Source organism: Sardina pilchardus, chromosome 1 (genome assembly GCF_963854185.1).
Source record: "Sardina pilchardus chromosome 1, fSarPil1.1, whole genome shotgun sequence".
Lineage (NCBI taxonomy): Eukaryota > Metazoa > Chordata > Actinopteri > Clupeiformes > Clupeidae > Sardina > Sardina pilchardus.
In genome coordinates, this window is record NC_084994.1 from 23,489,465 (window position 1) to 23,505,425 (window position 15,961).

A 15,961-nucleotide genomic window follows, 5' to 3' on the forward strand; every position below is an offset into this window, starting at 1 on the left:
CGTGAACCCCTCCTCTTTCAAAAGTGTTAACATAAGCGCCATTTGTATGTATCAACATGAAGTCAAAGTCATCCCCTTAAAATAAAAATGAATATAGAATGTGATACTCACTGGGCCTTTCTACAGCAGTTCACGAACATGCTCAGTACTGACTGGCGTTCTGAGCGGTGACACTTCTGGAGGCTAAATTCACCCAGAATGCCTCCTGACATCTGAACTAAGATGCTAATCTCTGACCAATGAGAGAGCGAAAATTCTCTCTGTGATCTCAGGAGGCTCTCAATGTCTTCAATCACACTGGGATCTTGCATTTCAATCTGACAGTGGAGAAGATCAATACATCTGTCCATAGAGACATCTGCCTGTTTACCCAAATCTTTTATGTATTTCCGTATGCTTTCAGTTGTCCCTGAGCTGTCACAAGAATCTGTCAGTAGACTTTGCAAAAGGATCTGATTGGACTCAAGAGATATTCCGAGGAGGAAACGCAGAAAGTATTGGTGTCCATTCTTCCTCTCCAACATGTTATCCACAGCACTTCTCAGCAGGGTATCCAGGGAAACATCTTCAGCCTGTATTCTGAAATTGCCCTCCAACACATGCTTTAGGACGTCCATGTTTTTGTTGTTGTAGGCATAAAACACAAAGAAAGCAGCCAGAAACTCCTGAATGCCCCTATGCTTAAAGCAGAAAACATTCTCCTGAAAGAACTCAGACTTGCCTGGATTGATCTCTGTCTGGAATGATCTCAGTCTCAACAAAACCCCCAAAATTGAATCAGTCTCTGCCATATAAATTTCACAGTATCTCAAATCCTGTTCAGAAAATGTGAAACTGTTTTCCATTAACTGTCTCAAAGCTAGTTCTGAAAATCTCAAAATAATTTCCCTTCTTGATCTTTGGGGCTTCCCATCGACCATTTTCTCACCCTCAATATGCACAGATCTACTCTTGGCCTCAGCATCGGTCTTCATCTGACTATGAAGAAAATGTGAGTACAGTTCAGTGCAGGTTTGTATCATCCTGCTTTCACCCTGTTCAAGCATATTCTGAACAACACTGACTGCAATTGAACACAAGGCTGGGATGTGACATATGGCATGGAGGCTTTTTGACAACTTGATTTGATGCAAGATGCTTACGCTAGTGATATCATTTAGAATTTCTTTGACACAGTCCTCCATTTGTGAGTCAGAGAGGGGAAGAATTTCTGTCACTCGGTTGATATACCAAGAGGGAATTTGGTTAGTCGATGATCCACATGAAGTTATCCACACTTTTGCAAAAGGAAGCAAATTGCCTTTGATGACATTTGTTATTATTGTGTCGATAGATGATGTTTCTAATATGTCACATAGCATTTGGTTATTTTGGAAATCCAAATGAAGTTGGCTTTCACTCAGACCATCAAAGATCACAACAATTTTGGAGTCATCAAATCTCTTCAAATCTGCTATATTGCCAAACTCTGGGTGGAAATCAAGCAACAGCTGGTGCAGACTACAGGAGATGTCCTTGCCTAGATTCAGTTTCCAAAATGGAAACATGAACACAAAATCTACATCCTCGTTTTCATTTCCATCAGCCCAGTCAAGAATGAACTTGTGCACAGAGTATGTTTTTCCAATGCCAGCTACACCATGGGTCATCACTGTTCTGATTACTGTTCTGAAACCATGTGCTTTGAAGAGGTCATTGCAGGAGACTGAAGCGAATTTCTCTTCAGGCAAGGTTCTATATTCTGTAGCATCTTTTCTGATGATCCAGTGATTGGTGTGACTTGCAGCTTTTGATATGCTTTCACCATACTGCTCAATCATCCTCTTCAGACTGGCTTTGTGAAACTTCAGGAACCTATCATTCTCTACGGAATAAACAAAACACAGAATACAGAGGTAAATATTCTGTAATGTTGAAACATTTCTCAATTATTTCAGAATTACTGTATCTCAGGTTTCGTTACATCTCTGCAATATTACTTAACAATATTGTAATTACTTGCCGTATGTTTCTGTATTTAGTAGATTCTTGTGTTCAATGTGAGAGTCAGGAAAGCAGTAAGTCTTCATTTTTGAGCATACTCTCTGGTGTTGTGTCATTTGTGTACTTTAACTGAAACAAGTTACAGTTATGTTTTCTCACCAGTTCTTTCAAGGCCCGTCAGTTCTGACCCGGAATGACGACCTTTCTCTGGTCCAGAAACACTCTCTCCACTCTGTTTGTTGCTGTGAGATGTGGTAGGTAGGGCTGGGATAAACGATTATTTTTTAAACGATTAATCTAGCGATTATTTTTTCGATGCATCGATTAATCTAACGATTCATTTTTTCAGTTCGATTCGATTTCGATTCGATTCGATTATCGATTATCTCCCCACTAATTGACTAATTGCAATATATACATGTTGATTTACATATCTGAATGAAATAAAACATTGCAATGTATGTTTATTGCTCTTAAAATTCCAAAATGAAAGACTATGCAAGTGCAAAGTAATGCATTCTAAGTCAGAGGTAGCATTCAATAAAACCTTGAAGCCTTGAAAACACTGGGAGTGTTGTCAAATTGAAGGGGATAAGATCCCAACTGCCATCAATAAAATGACAAGTTAAGTAGGCTTATTTTAAGTCTTTGGGACTTTGGGGCCATAGGGCCCACCTACACATACTGTATACCCCCATCAAATCATCATTATGATGATCATTATTATAATTATTATTATGCTGTATTAAGTGTACTTTCACTTCAAAGCAGTCAATGTTTTAAATGCTAACATTATTCACAAAAAGTTTGTGAAAAAATCAGAGACCTGCTTTAGTAATGTAAGATACAGTATAATTACATTATACCACTGCTTGGTCAAATTTCCTATTGTGATGCGCTATTTGGAACGTGCATTATTTTTCTATATACCGCACGGCTATGAAGTAGTTCCCTTCTTTTGGGCTTATTACACTTGAATATTAATTCGCCAATGTGAATGTAACGGTAAAAACAGCAATGTTGTATCTAAGACGGCGGCAATATAAACGAAAATGATAGTAGCAGTGGTATAAGCGGGATAATCAACTCCGCGCCCTGTGCGTTTATAGGAAAATAATGCACTTATCGAAGTGTAAAGTCCCCTCCGCCTGCGGCGTCGGGTCCTTATTACCACTTCGAACGTGCATTATTTTCCTATAAACGCACGGCGCGTCATTGATTATCCCTTACATAGCTTTTGCATGGTAATGGTTGCATGACAAATACAGTACTTCTGAAAACAACAGCAATAATATGGGTGCTATTGTTTTGGGATGTTTCCCTCATGCAAGCATCAAACTCTTGTAGGCAAATGGAGACAAAATTGACATGCTTTTTAATGAAATTCCATTTGAATCTCTGAATGTAAGGATTCAGGAAACACGTACCAACTTTAGTCTATGTATTACGGCCGAGCAGATGTAAATCACTGATCTGGAGATTTTTAGATGAAAGACTAAGGCTACAATCTTTTGACCATATTCAAATTTGACTGAACTATACTCTGCTCTGTATCAAGAATCCACGTCGTTCTATTAAACGTCGTTAAATAATTAAACAGAAGGTTGAACGGAACTTGCCACCAACGTTATCGATTAGTTTCAGTTTCTGTCGCGCAAACACGCACATGCATGCATTCAATGAACGCTCATACCAACACTTCATTGTGTTGCTGTATGTTTATTCACACCGAATTAGCAAGTATTTCCTCCTGGTTGCTGAAACTTTTGTTTTCTTTTTCTGTCGGGCCGCGGTTGCTTCATCAATTGCGCAGCAAATTATCAGGTGAAGCACCGAGCCTAATTTCACTCCACGCCTCACAGACCAGCAGTCTCTCTACATTGCGGACCGGTGCAGCTCCGTCCGCGGCCCATAGTTAGAGAAACGCAGTAGAGGAACGAGTGCGTGCTGCAGTGCCTTGCACTTTTGAAATTCTGAGGAGTCACTCACGTTGCCGCCAACCTTGTTTTGATTTTGACGACGTGTCGATTTGCATATTTTGAACCGACGTATTTTTTGCGTCGAACTAATCGGTTAAGTCGATGCGTTGTCCCAGCCCTAGTGGTAGGCCTACTAGAATCTTCTCCTAGTTTCCGTCCCTTCAACAGTCCTTGAGGAAATATGTGTAATGTTATAATAATGTCAATTATTTCAGAATTACTGTATCTCAGGTTTCGTTACATCTCTGCAATATTACTTAACAATTGTAATTACTTGTCGTATGTTTCTGTTTCTAATTTAGTACATTCTTTTGTTCAAAGTGACAGCAGTCTTCATTTTTTAGCGTACTCTCTGGTGTTGTCAGTTGTGTACTTAGTTACAGTTATGTTAATTCACCGGTTCTTAAATGGCCCTTCAGTTGTGACCCGGAATGACGACCTTTCTCCGACCCAGAAACACTCTCTCCACTCTGTTTATTGTAATTATTCAATACCTTAATTTATGAAATCAGATTAATTACAGTTTCTCGTAATTCACCACTGCTTCATCATTCTGTCTTGTTCAAGACACATTAAATGTAACATTTTACAATAGTAGATGTTTATGCCTTCTCAAGTTGCCAGAGAAGGTTAATTATCTTATGTTATTTATGTTTATGTTGCTGTCTAGATGGATTGATGACCTTTCATAGTCTCTGATCCTAAACCAAATATAAGATTAAACTAAGCATGACAGATTAACTAAAAAGAGTAGGTGAAAGAGAAAATGAAATAGAGAGATATATACACAGCCATGGATGGATAGATAGAGACCATGAGAAACCAATGCCAAGAGGGATGAAAGACAGATAGATGAGAGGAAGAGAGAGAGAGAGAGAGAGAGAGAGAGAGTCAAAGAGACAGAGAGGGCAGACAGTACCTGAGTTGGTAAACTGAAAGGCACTGTGTTGTGTTAAGGGGCTCTTAACACCCCCAAGCCGACTGCTCCCGAGCTGTGCGAAGAGCGGGTGCACGAGGTGCAGGGAGGCCAGGCTGGTACCGGAGCTGTGCAAAGAGTGCAACTGCTGGGACCTGCCCGCGGCTCCACTGGCTAGAAGCTGCTGCTGTCGTTTTTGTTGTTGGGCCAGCTGCTGTTGCTGTTGGCACAGGACGCTACTCAGCAGGTCAAGCTGTCACACACACACACACACACACCACCCACACAAACATGTACGCACACACACACGCACACACACACACACACCACCCACACAAACATGTACGCACACACACACGCACACACACACACACACAAACATGCACTTACACACACACACACACACACACACACAAACATGTATGCACACACACACACGTACACACATACACACACACACACAAACATGTATGCACACACACACACACACGCACATACACACAAGAGAGAGAGAGAGAGAAACCTTGTGCATACAGTGTCCACCTTTCAAACCAAATATTTTGGCAACACTGTACAAGGCTGAGGTGATGCGAATAGAGAAAGAGAGACAGAGAGAGACAAATAGAGTGAGCAAGTAAGCAGGTGAAGAGGTGGAGGTGCTCACCTGATTTAGCGCGGGGATGCGGACGGCCTTGTTGTCCTGACTGAGCTGCCTGTACAGGGCCCCCTTGTCACCAGGGTGTGTGTCTGACCTACGCACGCACGCACGCACGCACGCACGCGCACACACACACACACACACACACACACACACACACACACACACACACACACACACGTAGTTCTGCTGATTGGCATCAAGTTATTCATGGCGTTCAAACAATGCACAGCTGTATGAGTGGTCCCACTCACCTGTTCTGGTTGGCAAAGGGCATCTGGTCTATGGGCCTGCCCAGCCGGTGGACCGGATGATTCTGCTGCTGGAGGAACTGATGCGCCACCATACCCATACCCATTTCTACACAAATAAACAAACAAACTGTTTACAACTCACTTGCTCATAACACTTGAGTCGTAACTACAATGCTGTGAAAAAGTATGGCTAATGTTGACTAAAAAGAGGAAAATAAAACCATCTTTTGGAAATTGATCTCCATGCCTTACAGTTTTTTCTGAATGCTAAAGCACTAATCGTGATTCTTATAGCACAATTTCTAAAACTATTAACACATATAGCAAAACCACTCACTGAGTTTGCAAAACTAAAAGCACAAACACTGCTTTGAACTCAGTTTGCAATTTTGTGACACACACTTTGCAAAACTGTAGGCACAATTCACTGCACAACACTCTTTTTGCGGAACTTTAAACACTGTAGGCACAACTCACTAGTGTTAATTTTGTCACCTATTTTTAATTTAGTCATAGTCTTAGTCTTGTGACGAAATGTTCTCTTTAGTCTTAGTCATATTTAGTCATTCAAATATCATTTTTGCCTAGTTTTAGTCGACTAAAAGTCTCGTAATTTTAGTCTCGTTCTAGTCAAAAGAAAACTCAAGGTATCCTAGTCAAGTTTTAGTCAAAACATTTTAGTCTTTTTTATGTAACAAGATACTTTTGAATAGGCTACTATTTCAGTCAAATAGTGTTTCAGCTATGTGTTTCACACATCTAACTTTTCCCCAAATAATGTCCAGAGCAGACCCAAAGTAGGCCTACGAATGTTTTACTCCGCTACACTAGATGGCACTATAAGCCTAAACGCAGTCCCATATACAGTAGGGATGGGTATTGATAAGTTTTTATCAATATCGATGGCATTATCGATTCTGCCTATCAATCCAATTCCTTATCAATTATCTTATCGATTCCCAATAAATGTAGGTGCACCCACATTTTTCATTGCATTACCTTTAACGCCAAAAGGTCACCTTTTATCGCTCTCCTTTCATATAATGTGAATGATTTTTTAACAATAAGGCGTAGAAAAATCTTGTCTTTATTTAAAACACAATAAGGAATATACATATTCTTTATAAAGAATTATAAAGATGTTGTATACACTAATCCAGCGCGAACTTTATGGGCGCTGCCATCTTGAATATCGCCATTACTGCGTGCCTGCGAGTGTGACGAGTGACACTTGTCTGTGCTTTTCAATGAAAGCATCCTGTCAGAGAATGTCTAACAAGAGGACTGCTAATGAATGAAAATGTCAGGTGAAAGGGAACATTGGATCAGTGATGTCAGACTGTACCAAAACTTACCAATGAAGGTAATTTATTAACACCATAAGGTATTAAGACGTGTATTAATGACAGCTAACTTCTGCAACAGCCGCCTATGGAACCAACGGGCTAATTTCTTAGCAGCCAGGCACGCAGTAATGGCGGTTTTGTGTTACTTCCGTGTTTCGCTGGATTAGTGTATATATAGCCTACAGTATATATATATATATATATATATATATATATATAATATAATATAATTATTTATATATTCTAATCTATTCTACTGACATTTCTGATGATTCTTCAATTGGGGGCTTTTTCGCCACCTCACATTTTGATGAATTAAATTTGGAAGAATTTTGTTTAAATTATGTCAAGACAATGTTTACATGCTTTGATGTAAAGATATAATAATGGCCACAACTGAGCTTAAATATAATTTTTATTTTACTTCTATCTGCCAACTGGCACTGCAAAACGTCATTACCAACACAACATCAAAAACTTCTTAAAATACAAGGGATGTATCAAGGAGATTGTTTAAACTCATTCATCTTGCAAACATTGTTAACCTTCAACAATAACTAGAAAAAACTAAATGTTTACATTCAACAAATTACATATATTTTCTTGTTTTCGCCATCAAAATGTGTTTTCCTGTGTTCCTCAAAGTATACTTTTGTTTAATTTCTGAGAAATTCATTTGAGATGTTTTTTCTTTGAATGGTTGAATTAGTATTACATTAAGCTTTTCATGTAGCACCTCAACATTGCAAATAAAACTGTTTTAATAGTATTTTTGCTGTAATTTAAACAACGTGGCGGTAATGACATACTGTTCTGGTAATGACATAGTGTTTTGGTAATGACATAAATGAAGAAAATGGGCACAGTTTGTGCACTAAAGTGCTTCTTCTATTTCTACAGTATGATTGCACCTAGATGAGATTAAGTGGGAATGTCAGCTAGATATTTATACCGGGTTAGGTTGAATACTTTCCCGTCTACGGTGTCTTTTTCCCCCTTATAAACTGTTACGTCAATAGCTATATCCAATAATTGTATTGTTCAAAACATCAGCAGAGTAGGTTAGCCTAAGCTAAAATGTTCCAACCACATTGTTTCAAAATTCAAAACTTATAATATATACTGTATTTTGTTATAAACTTTGGTTATTTTACTAGTTTATTTTAAGTTTGCTTGGCATATTACTTAGCTTACTATTTATATACACTGCTCAAAAAAATTCATAGGAGTAGCATTAAGCCAGTCACACTTGTGGGATATTTGTCTGGCCAGATATGTAACAGAGGTGGTTGTGAATCAGGTTCACCTGCTTTGATGTCAACGAAATTTTCTACAGGTGTACTAGAGGGCCAACTGTGAGACGACCCCCGAAACAGGAATGGCTTTACAGGTGGCGGCAACTGGTAATTGTTCCATCTTCATCCTTCTTGACTGTTTTTTCACTAGTTTTGCATTTGGATAGGATCAGTGTTACAACTGGTAGCATAAACCAGTATTCTGGAGCCTACAGAGGTTGCACAAGTAGTCCAGAATGGCAGACCAATACTTTCCATTGCCAGAAAGATTGCTGTGTCTCCCACTGCAGTCTCAAGAGCATGGAAGAGATTCCTCACAATGGACAATGACTGTCATCCACTCCACAGCACTATCATACAGCAGAAGAGCTTGATCAGTTGGAGACTATGCTCCCTGACATGCACAACGGACAGACTGAGGAAGTCATTTGCAGGGCCATACACAGGGCTGATAGACAGTAAATGATCTGTGCCTGAAATTATCAAACACATTCAAAGACTATATAGTGAATAGCCTTTCTTGACATCGTACATGGCCAAGCTCAAGCCTGAATTCAGGCACCACGCCTGGACTCTATCCTTGCACTGCTGCCACAACATATTACTATATCTACCTTATACTGACTGATGCCTGTACCCATATCTCACTTATCCTTGCACTGCTGCTATAATTCCTATTTTACATGTAATGTTTATCTTATTCGTCCATACATACTAGTACTGTTATATTACTATGCTAACTTTTTTACTGTACATATGTATTGCTGGTCACCTTGTTGCACTGTTGGACTTATATGCACTACAAACTGACACACACCTCATACTGGATCACAGTACCAATCCTCATTCAGAGGTGGAAAACTCCAGCTTCAGAGAGTAAAAGTCCTGCCACATATCTGTGCCAACCATTCACTTAAATTGGCTGATTCCATTAGCACAACTCTTCAGCCAGGGAGCGCAGCTAATTGATGAGATCACCTGTGTTAAGTGCAGAGATAGAACCAATACATGATTGGACTTTTACTTTCTGAGGCTGGAGTTTTCCACCTTTGTCCTCATTACACTCATGCACAATGCACATCTTTATCTTTAGGCTTTAGTATTTCGCTTTTTACTGCTCTTTAGTCATGTTGATTTGCTCTGTATTATCCCGTTTACACTGTAGTGTACTGTATGTTGTGTGTGGTGTCTTAAGCTGCTGGGACCTAAAATTTCCCCTTGAGGATCAATAAAGTATCTATCTATCTAAATCATATTTTTTCCACCATTTACATAGCTATCCTTGTTTGCCATGCTACTACTCTGCTACTACTGGGTAATTATTCAAAGTCACTAAGGTGGCGTAGTCGGCTACTGGATTTACGCTTTCATTTGAATTTTTGAGCACACTGGACTTTTTTGTCTTTTCATAATAAAATACAGTATATTTTCTTTTTTCTCACCCATCTTCGGAGGTCTTTGTAGGCTAGATTGATTGGGTAAATAGCCATGCTGGCGCTCCTGATGTGAGAATGGTTGCAATGCTGGGCGTGTTGAATATCTGCTTCTGCAGGTAGGACAGGTGTACTCTCCAGTTGCATTCTGCTTTTCCAGGTGTTTGAAAATGCACTGCCTGCAGAAAACATCTCCACATGGGATGCGCACAAGATCCCTCTGATTCTGTTCACAAATGTTGCATCTCCTGTGTAACCAACATGAGATCAATTAATATACAGTACGTAGTTAGACATCTCCCAAACATTAAAACCGCAGTCAAGGACATTATGCAATTCCAACATTTTTGGAAACATACAGCAATCATCTCCTCACAACCGCTGTCCATTCTGTGAGTATACTGTAAAAAAATGGGTTTCTATAGAAAGAAAGCCCAGGCTCAGAAACTTTGCAGCAAACTGAAATGCTAATTGCATTTACACTATTCTTACTACTTGTAATGTTACTGTTTCTGCACATATCTGCACTGTGTACATATCAGTCTATATGGTCCACTAAATATCGATATTCATACTTTATATTCTGCTAATTACACTGCATATATTACTGTAAACCGCCTTCTGTAAACCAACTGTATACTACTGTCTATACTACTGCACTACATCATCCTGTCCTGTCTATACTTTGCACATCACTATGCACCTTTCTGCTTTTCTGCTTAGATGCAAATTGAATTTGGTTTTCTTTGTACTTGTACTTGTACTGCACAATGACAATACAATTGAGTTGAATTGAATCTAATATCATCTAATCTAATGGCAAATATATTGTGAGTGAGAGTTCAAGTTGTGGATGCAGTAGCCCAGCAAAGCCATCTAATGTGGCAGGTGTGGCAGAATGGCATACTGTGTCTGTGTGCACTCTAAATTATCTCAATTCACAAAACACGTGGGATGGTAAATGCATGTTTTGTTTTAGGCGATCACCAGCTGGAGAAGGTGGAATGCTGTTGGGCGCTACCTGAATGGGTTGCTGCCTCCCCTTCGGTAGGTAGCCTCTTTTGGAGGTGGTTTCTACCTTTCGTGGCTATTTTGATTTTAATGATAATGGCGTTATTTGGTGCGTCGCAGGGGCTGCAAGTTGAGGTTAACGGAGCTACAATAACACCCCCACTCACAGGAAGGGAACACTGTTTCTTTGCCGACCCCCTGTTTTGCTGTTGGCCTAGCCTGACACGCTGGCGTCTGAGCCGATCGTCTGGTTTAGTGTTAATGTGCGCCACTTGTGTTATACTTTCCAAAGAGCTGAGCGCCAAGGTGGAGGGGCAGTACTTGTGGTGGTGGCGTCCCTTTTCCAGTGTCCTACCCCTGTGTGTGTGTGTGTGTGTGTGTGTGTGTGTGTGTGTGTGTGTGTGTGTGTGTGTGTCATGAGGGTGCTTTAACTCAGAGAACTATTTCTTTGGGCGCAATTCCCATTGTGGTGTAGTCAGCTTTGCAATATGAGCACATGCCCTAGTCACCCATGACACTTGCCACACATAGTATATCGGAGTGTTCTACTAAATCAATCACTATGCACCTTAGATCATAACGTAATCACTGCATTGCTGATTTATCAAACTCATGTGTGTGCCTTTATTCCATAAGGAAGCTTTATTTGAGAGTCAACTTCTGGAAGGCACAGAGCAATACAAATGCACAAGATCATGGTCGGTTGTGACGTGACGTCATATCACATAATTTTTCATTAGAAGGCAGAGGGAGAGCACAACTCCGTTACTCATTACTGTTCACGGAGGCTCATTTATCACACATTACTGATGGGTACTGCCATGAAGCCCCCCAGCATTAAAATTAAAACTGATCTCCAGAGGGTAGAAATTGAATTTCAATTTTCAATATAATTTCACTTATAGAGTGCCAAAACATTACACATGTGTCATGGTGCTTAAAAATATAGGATTACACTATTTTTGAAGATGGCTCAGGAAAAAGTATTTTAAGATGACAAGCATGCATGTATGTGAATGTATGGTAACAAAGAATTTAGGCGATTTTAGATCTCCGTCTCCGGGTCACAGAGGGGCAGATGTACTAACGCTTTTGCGCCCACTTCAGGCGGGAGCTGAAAATGGCAAATTGCGCTTTTCCGTCTCATGCATATGGATTTATGGGAGTGTCAGCTGATAGTAGGAGGTTCGTGTAAAAAGATGGGAGGAGAAGCGTTAAATGCGCCTGTGGTATTATGTGTAATAGGTAAGGGATGCTTTTATTTTGAAGTACGGGGGGAGTGACGTCTGTATGGTTGTGTGGGAATAGCGGGAGTTCTGGTTCATGCAGCTCTCATGAGAGTGATGTTACTGTAGCTTGCACAGTGCTAAATAAAGATACTTCGATTACGTCGTTGTACGAACCTTATATGAAAAACACGACATGGTGTCAGAACTGGGCGACTTGTAAACGAAGACGAAGGAAGAAAAGAAAAGGAGGAAAAGCGTTTCGTTCTGTTGGTGGAATGGGAGAGGAGCCGGCTAATATGGCGCAACTTAAACGCTACGTCGGAAGAAAACCAGGTAAACACCAGTGGCGGCTGGTGGTTATAAAAATAAGGGAGGAAGGAAGGTGCACTTGATCGGTGTTAGTGGCAAATGTGAGGAAAACAATTTTCAAAGGTTAAAGGTCAAAGGTATAAAAATACACTATAAATATATATCGAGCTAAGACTTTTGAAGTTTAAACCTTGAAAACAATGGTGTTGGCTCCATATAAGTAAAAAGAACATTTAAAAATGTTATGTAGTTTTACTACAAATTGGAAAAAAGTCAGACTAATGGGTCACTTAGTGCGTGTCTCTTTCAAATGCAAATTACTGTAAGTTGAATGGGCTTTTTGGATGGGCCTGCTGCAGGTGAGAGGACTGAAATCCTGGGGTTTTCTTTTATTGTTTTTACAAAGTGCCATTGATACATTCTCTTTTAACTAGTTGATTAAAGGTTTATGGTGTCACTTCTAGGACAAAAAACTAGCAAAGATTGACATGTGTGTTTGGAACAGTTTTTCAAATCCCCAGGGAGGGATTTAGACTCCAGAGGGTTAATCAATCTAGTTCTGGGAAGTCAGGAAAAATCTACGTTTTGGATATTGCCGAAATGAGATCGTTTTGTATGGTTTTAGACATGCCTGTAAATAGTTACGAATTGTTGTCTGAATCAGCCCCCTCGTCATGCCCCCTGAAAGACAGTTCTTGCATGCCCAGATAGGCAGTAGCATTAATCAAACGCTTCACAGTCTCCCTGTTCTGGCGCACCTTTGCATTATGCTGTGCAGTCTGCAACCGCACACCTTCATCCATAACCTGATCAGTTGGCATTGTGCCCAGCAATGACAATCGGATTACAGCTTCAATGTGCTCATCACACAAATCGTGGCGTTTTGTTGCCCTATCCAAATTTCCAAATTGGCGTTTTGTTGCCCTATCCTGGCTATCCAAATATCCAAATTGTCAGTAAATCCCTGAACTGTCCACGTTCGTGACTTCCCCATTAGCAGGCAAGGCCAGCAGTACAGCCGACTGTTTTCTATGCTACCAGTTAGCCACGAGTATTTGTCATACCATGTAGCATTCACTACACTAGATTTAGCATTACCGTCTTTTTTTGGAATATGGATTTTTGGAACTGGTCTTCCTGCTGCTTTGATCCTAACCTGTGCACTGTAATTGAATGTGTAAAATGGTTTGTTCAGTAAAAACATGGACAGCGTCCTCTGATGCCATTGTAGTCTTTATTTCACGAGCAACTAGCAATGTAAAACAAGCCTCCCGTTCAACACAATATAGAGAGCCGAAGTCCCGCCTCTTCCGATTGCCTCCATGGGACCTATCTTTGGATTTTTTTTCAATGGCAGTCAATGGAGAAATATAAATTATTTTCTGGTCCCGATTGTCTTGTGCCTTGAATTACCCATATGATGTTTGTCAATTTTAATGACAATTTTTCATGTAAAGACATTTGAAAAGTATGTCGTAACTAGTGAATTACAACATTGTGAAAGATCGTGTTTCCAACGACTACAAACACATCAGTCGCGTTAGTGACGTTAGACCAATTCACAGCCACGGGCGCCAGCAACAGGTCTTATTTGAGCTTCCCCCTTGCCGATGAAAATATCATGAGTCAGAGGATTAAACACATCAGATAAGTTGTATTTCATTCATAGACTGTACAAACACTACTGTTAAGTGACTTAGCTTGCAGCAAGATGTAACCGTTAACTAGCATAATAGCTAGCTAACTAGCCAGCCTCTCGTTTGCTAGTTGGTGGCTCAGTTGGTGACGTGCATCGTTTGAGACGAGAAATGTAGTCCACTGAACGGATTCGCACAAAACTTAGATAACTTTTAAAGTCTAATGAAAAACAGAACTTTATTAATGTGAAAAATTATCTTTTAAATTCCCACACATCATATGTGAAATGCACGGTCCAACTCGAACGGGACCAAAAAATAATTGTTATCTCTCCATTGACTCCCATGCATAAAAAATCGTAAAATAGGTCCCATAGACCGGAAGTAGAAGGGCGTGACTTCGGCTCTCTATTCTTCTCGTTGTGGACGCAGATCACGGTCTTGCACGGTGTAATCCAGAGGAGCTAGCTGCTTATTGGTTCACCGTTGGCGCTAAATTCCAGAGCCTCTGGCTAGACCCGCCCACTCCAACGGAGGAGCTTCCTCCCTTGCCCATTGAAAACGACGGGGTTCACGAGCCGCTGGGGTCTGAGAAGTTTATAATGGACTTCAATGAGGGGTTTGAGGAGGAAGCTCCTCCGTACAGTAATTTTGAATTGCGATAGGGGGTGCTGTTGGCATTTTGACCTAGGAGAACGATTTTAGCTCATTCAACGTGTCCAAATAGTAATATTAAGAATAATTTATCAGATAAATTAAAAAAAAAAAAAAAAATCCCTGAAGTTTTAGGGAGGTTGTTCCTCCCTTTCCTCAATGGAGGAGCCTCCTCTGGTAAACACGCTGGTGTATTGTAAGGGCGATGACGCCAAAGATGTACTAAAGGGCCTAACGCTAACTGCAGATGCGAGGAAGAAGTACACGGATGTCAGGGCGGGCTTTGATGCATTTTTTGTGCCTAAAAAGAATGTAATATATGAAAGAGCCAAGTTCAATCAGCGTGTGCAACTGCCGGGAGAAACGGTCGATTCCTTTATCACTGCTCTGTATGGCTTAGTTGAACATTGCAACTATGGACAGTTACAGAATGAGCTGATTTGTGACGTGGTCGGGTTGAGTAACGTCTCCTTGTCAGAAAAGCTACAGCTAGACAGGGACCTAACCCTTGAAACTGCTATAACAAAGACAAGGCAGTCCGAAGAAGTTAAACGACAGCAGTCAGACTTAAGAGGGGAAAATGGTGGTGCTAGCAAATTCTCCAATGTTGATGCGGTGCATGCTAAAAGCTACAGAAAACCCAAATTTCCCTCCAAGCCTCAGCCACAAACACCAGGCGAATACAAACCTAATGCACGGCCACAACAAGTTTCAAAGTCTTGCTATAGATGTGGGAAAATGCCCTCACATGGAAAACTAGAATGCCCTGCTACAGATGCTGTGTGTCACAACTGTGGCAAACAGGGCCATTATGGCAAAGTTTGCAGAAGTAGTGCTAAATCTCTGAATGCTGTCACTACAGAGGAAGAAGAGAGCTTTTTCCTAGGAGCCGTGAACGCTGGAAAAGACCCGTGGATTACAAGTGAGACAAAAACAAGTGTGTTTTAAGATAGACACTGGGGCTGATGTCACCGCCCTGCCAGCCGATGTGTACGAGGACATTACAGGGGGGCATGATGTGAAGCGCCTGGCAGCGTCGACGCGCCCATTGTTTGGGCCAGGTGGCAATGTACTCTCAGTCCTAGGTGTAGCCAGAGAAACCCTGCGCAGAGGCAAAAAGACAGCCACAGAGGACGTTTATGTCGTTAAAGACCTACACACTGCACTGCTGCCATAGAACAGCTCCAGCTTGTGTGCAGGGTTGACAGCATCACTATGGACTCTGTGAAACAACAGTATCCGAAGCTGTGTAGCGGC

General features: G+C 40.7%; 1 protein-coding gene across 5 annotated transcripts in view; it reads right to left on the bottom strand.

Annotated features, from left to right (window-relative positions):
• LOC134085910 (NACHT, LRR and PYD domains-containing protein 14-like) overlaps positions 1-15,961 on the bottom strand; it is a 38,290-nt gene that overhangs the window by 14,575 nt on the left and 7,754 nt on the right. For 3 of the 5 annotated variants that reach the window (XM_062539984.1, XM_062539985.1, XM_062539986.1), the window contains exons 3-8: positions 9,874-10,112; positions 5,791-5,896; positions 5,543-5,630; positions 4,882-5,131; positions 2,143-2,247; positions 112-1,864 (exon numbers count right to left, since the gene is read on the bottom strand). In XM_062539984.1, the coding sequence (XP_062395968.1) occupies positions 112-1,864; positions 2,143-2,247; positions 4,882-5,131; positions 5,543-5,630; positions 5,791-5,896; positions 9,874-10,112 (2,541 nt within the window). Of the gene's footprint in view, positions 1-111; positions 4,133-4,881; positions 5,132-5,542; positions 5,631-5,790; positions 5,897-9,873; positions 10,113-15,961 lie in introns of those variants that run through there. The other 2 variants (XM_062539988.1, XM_062539989.1) reach the window with 2 other exon arrangements.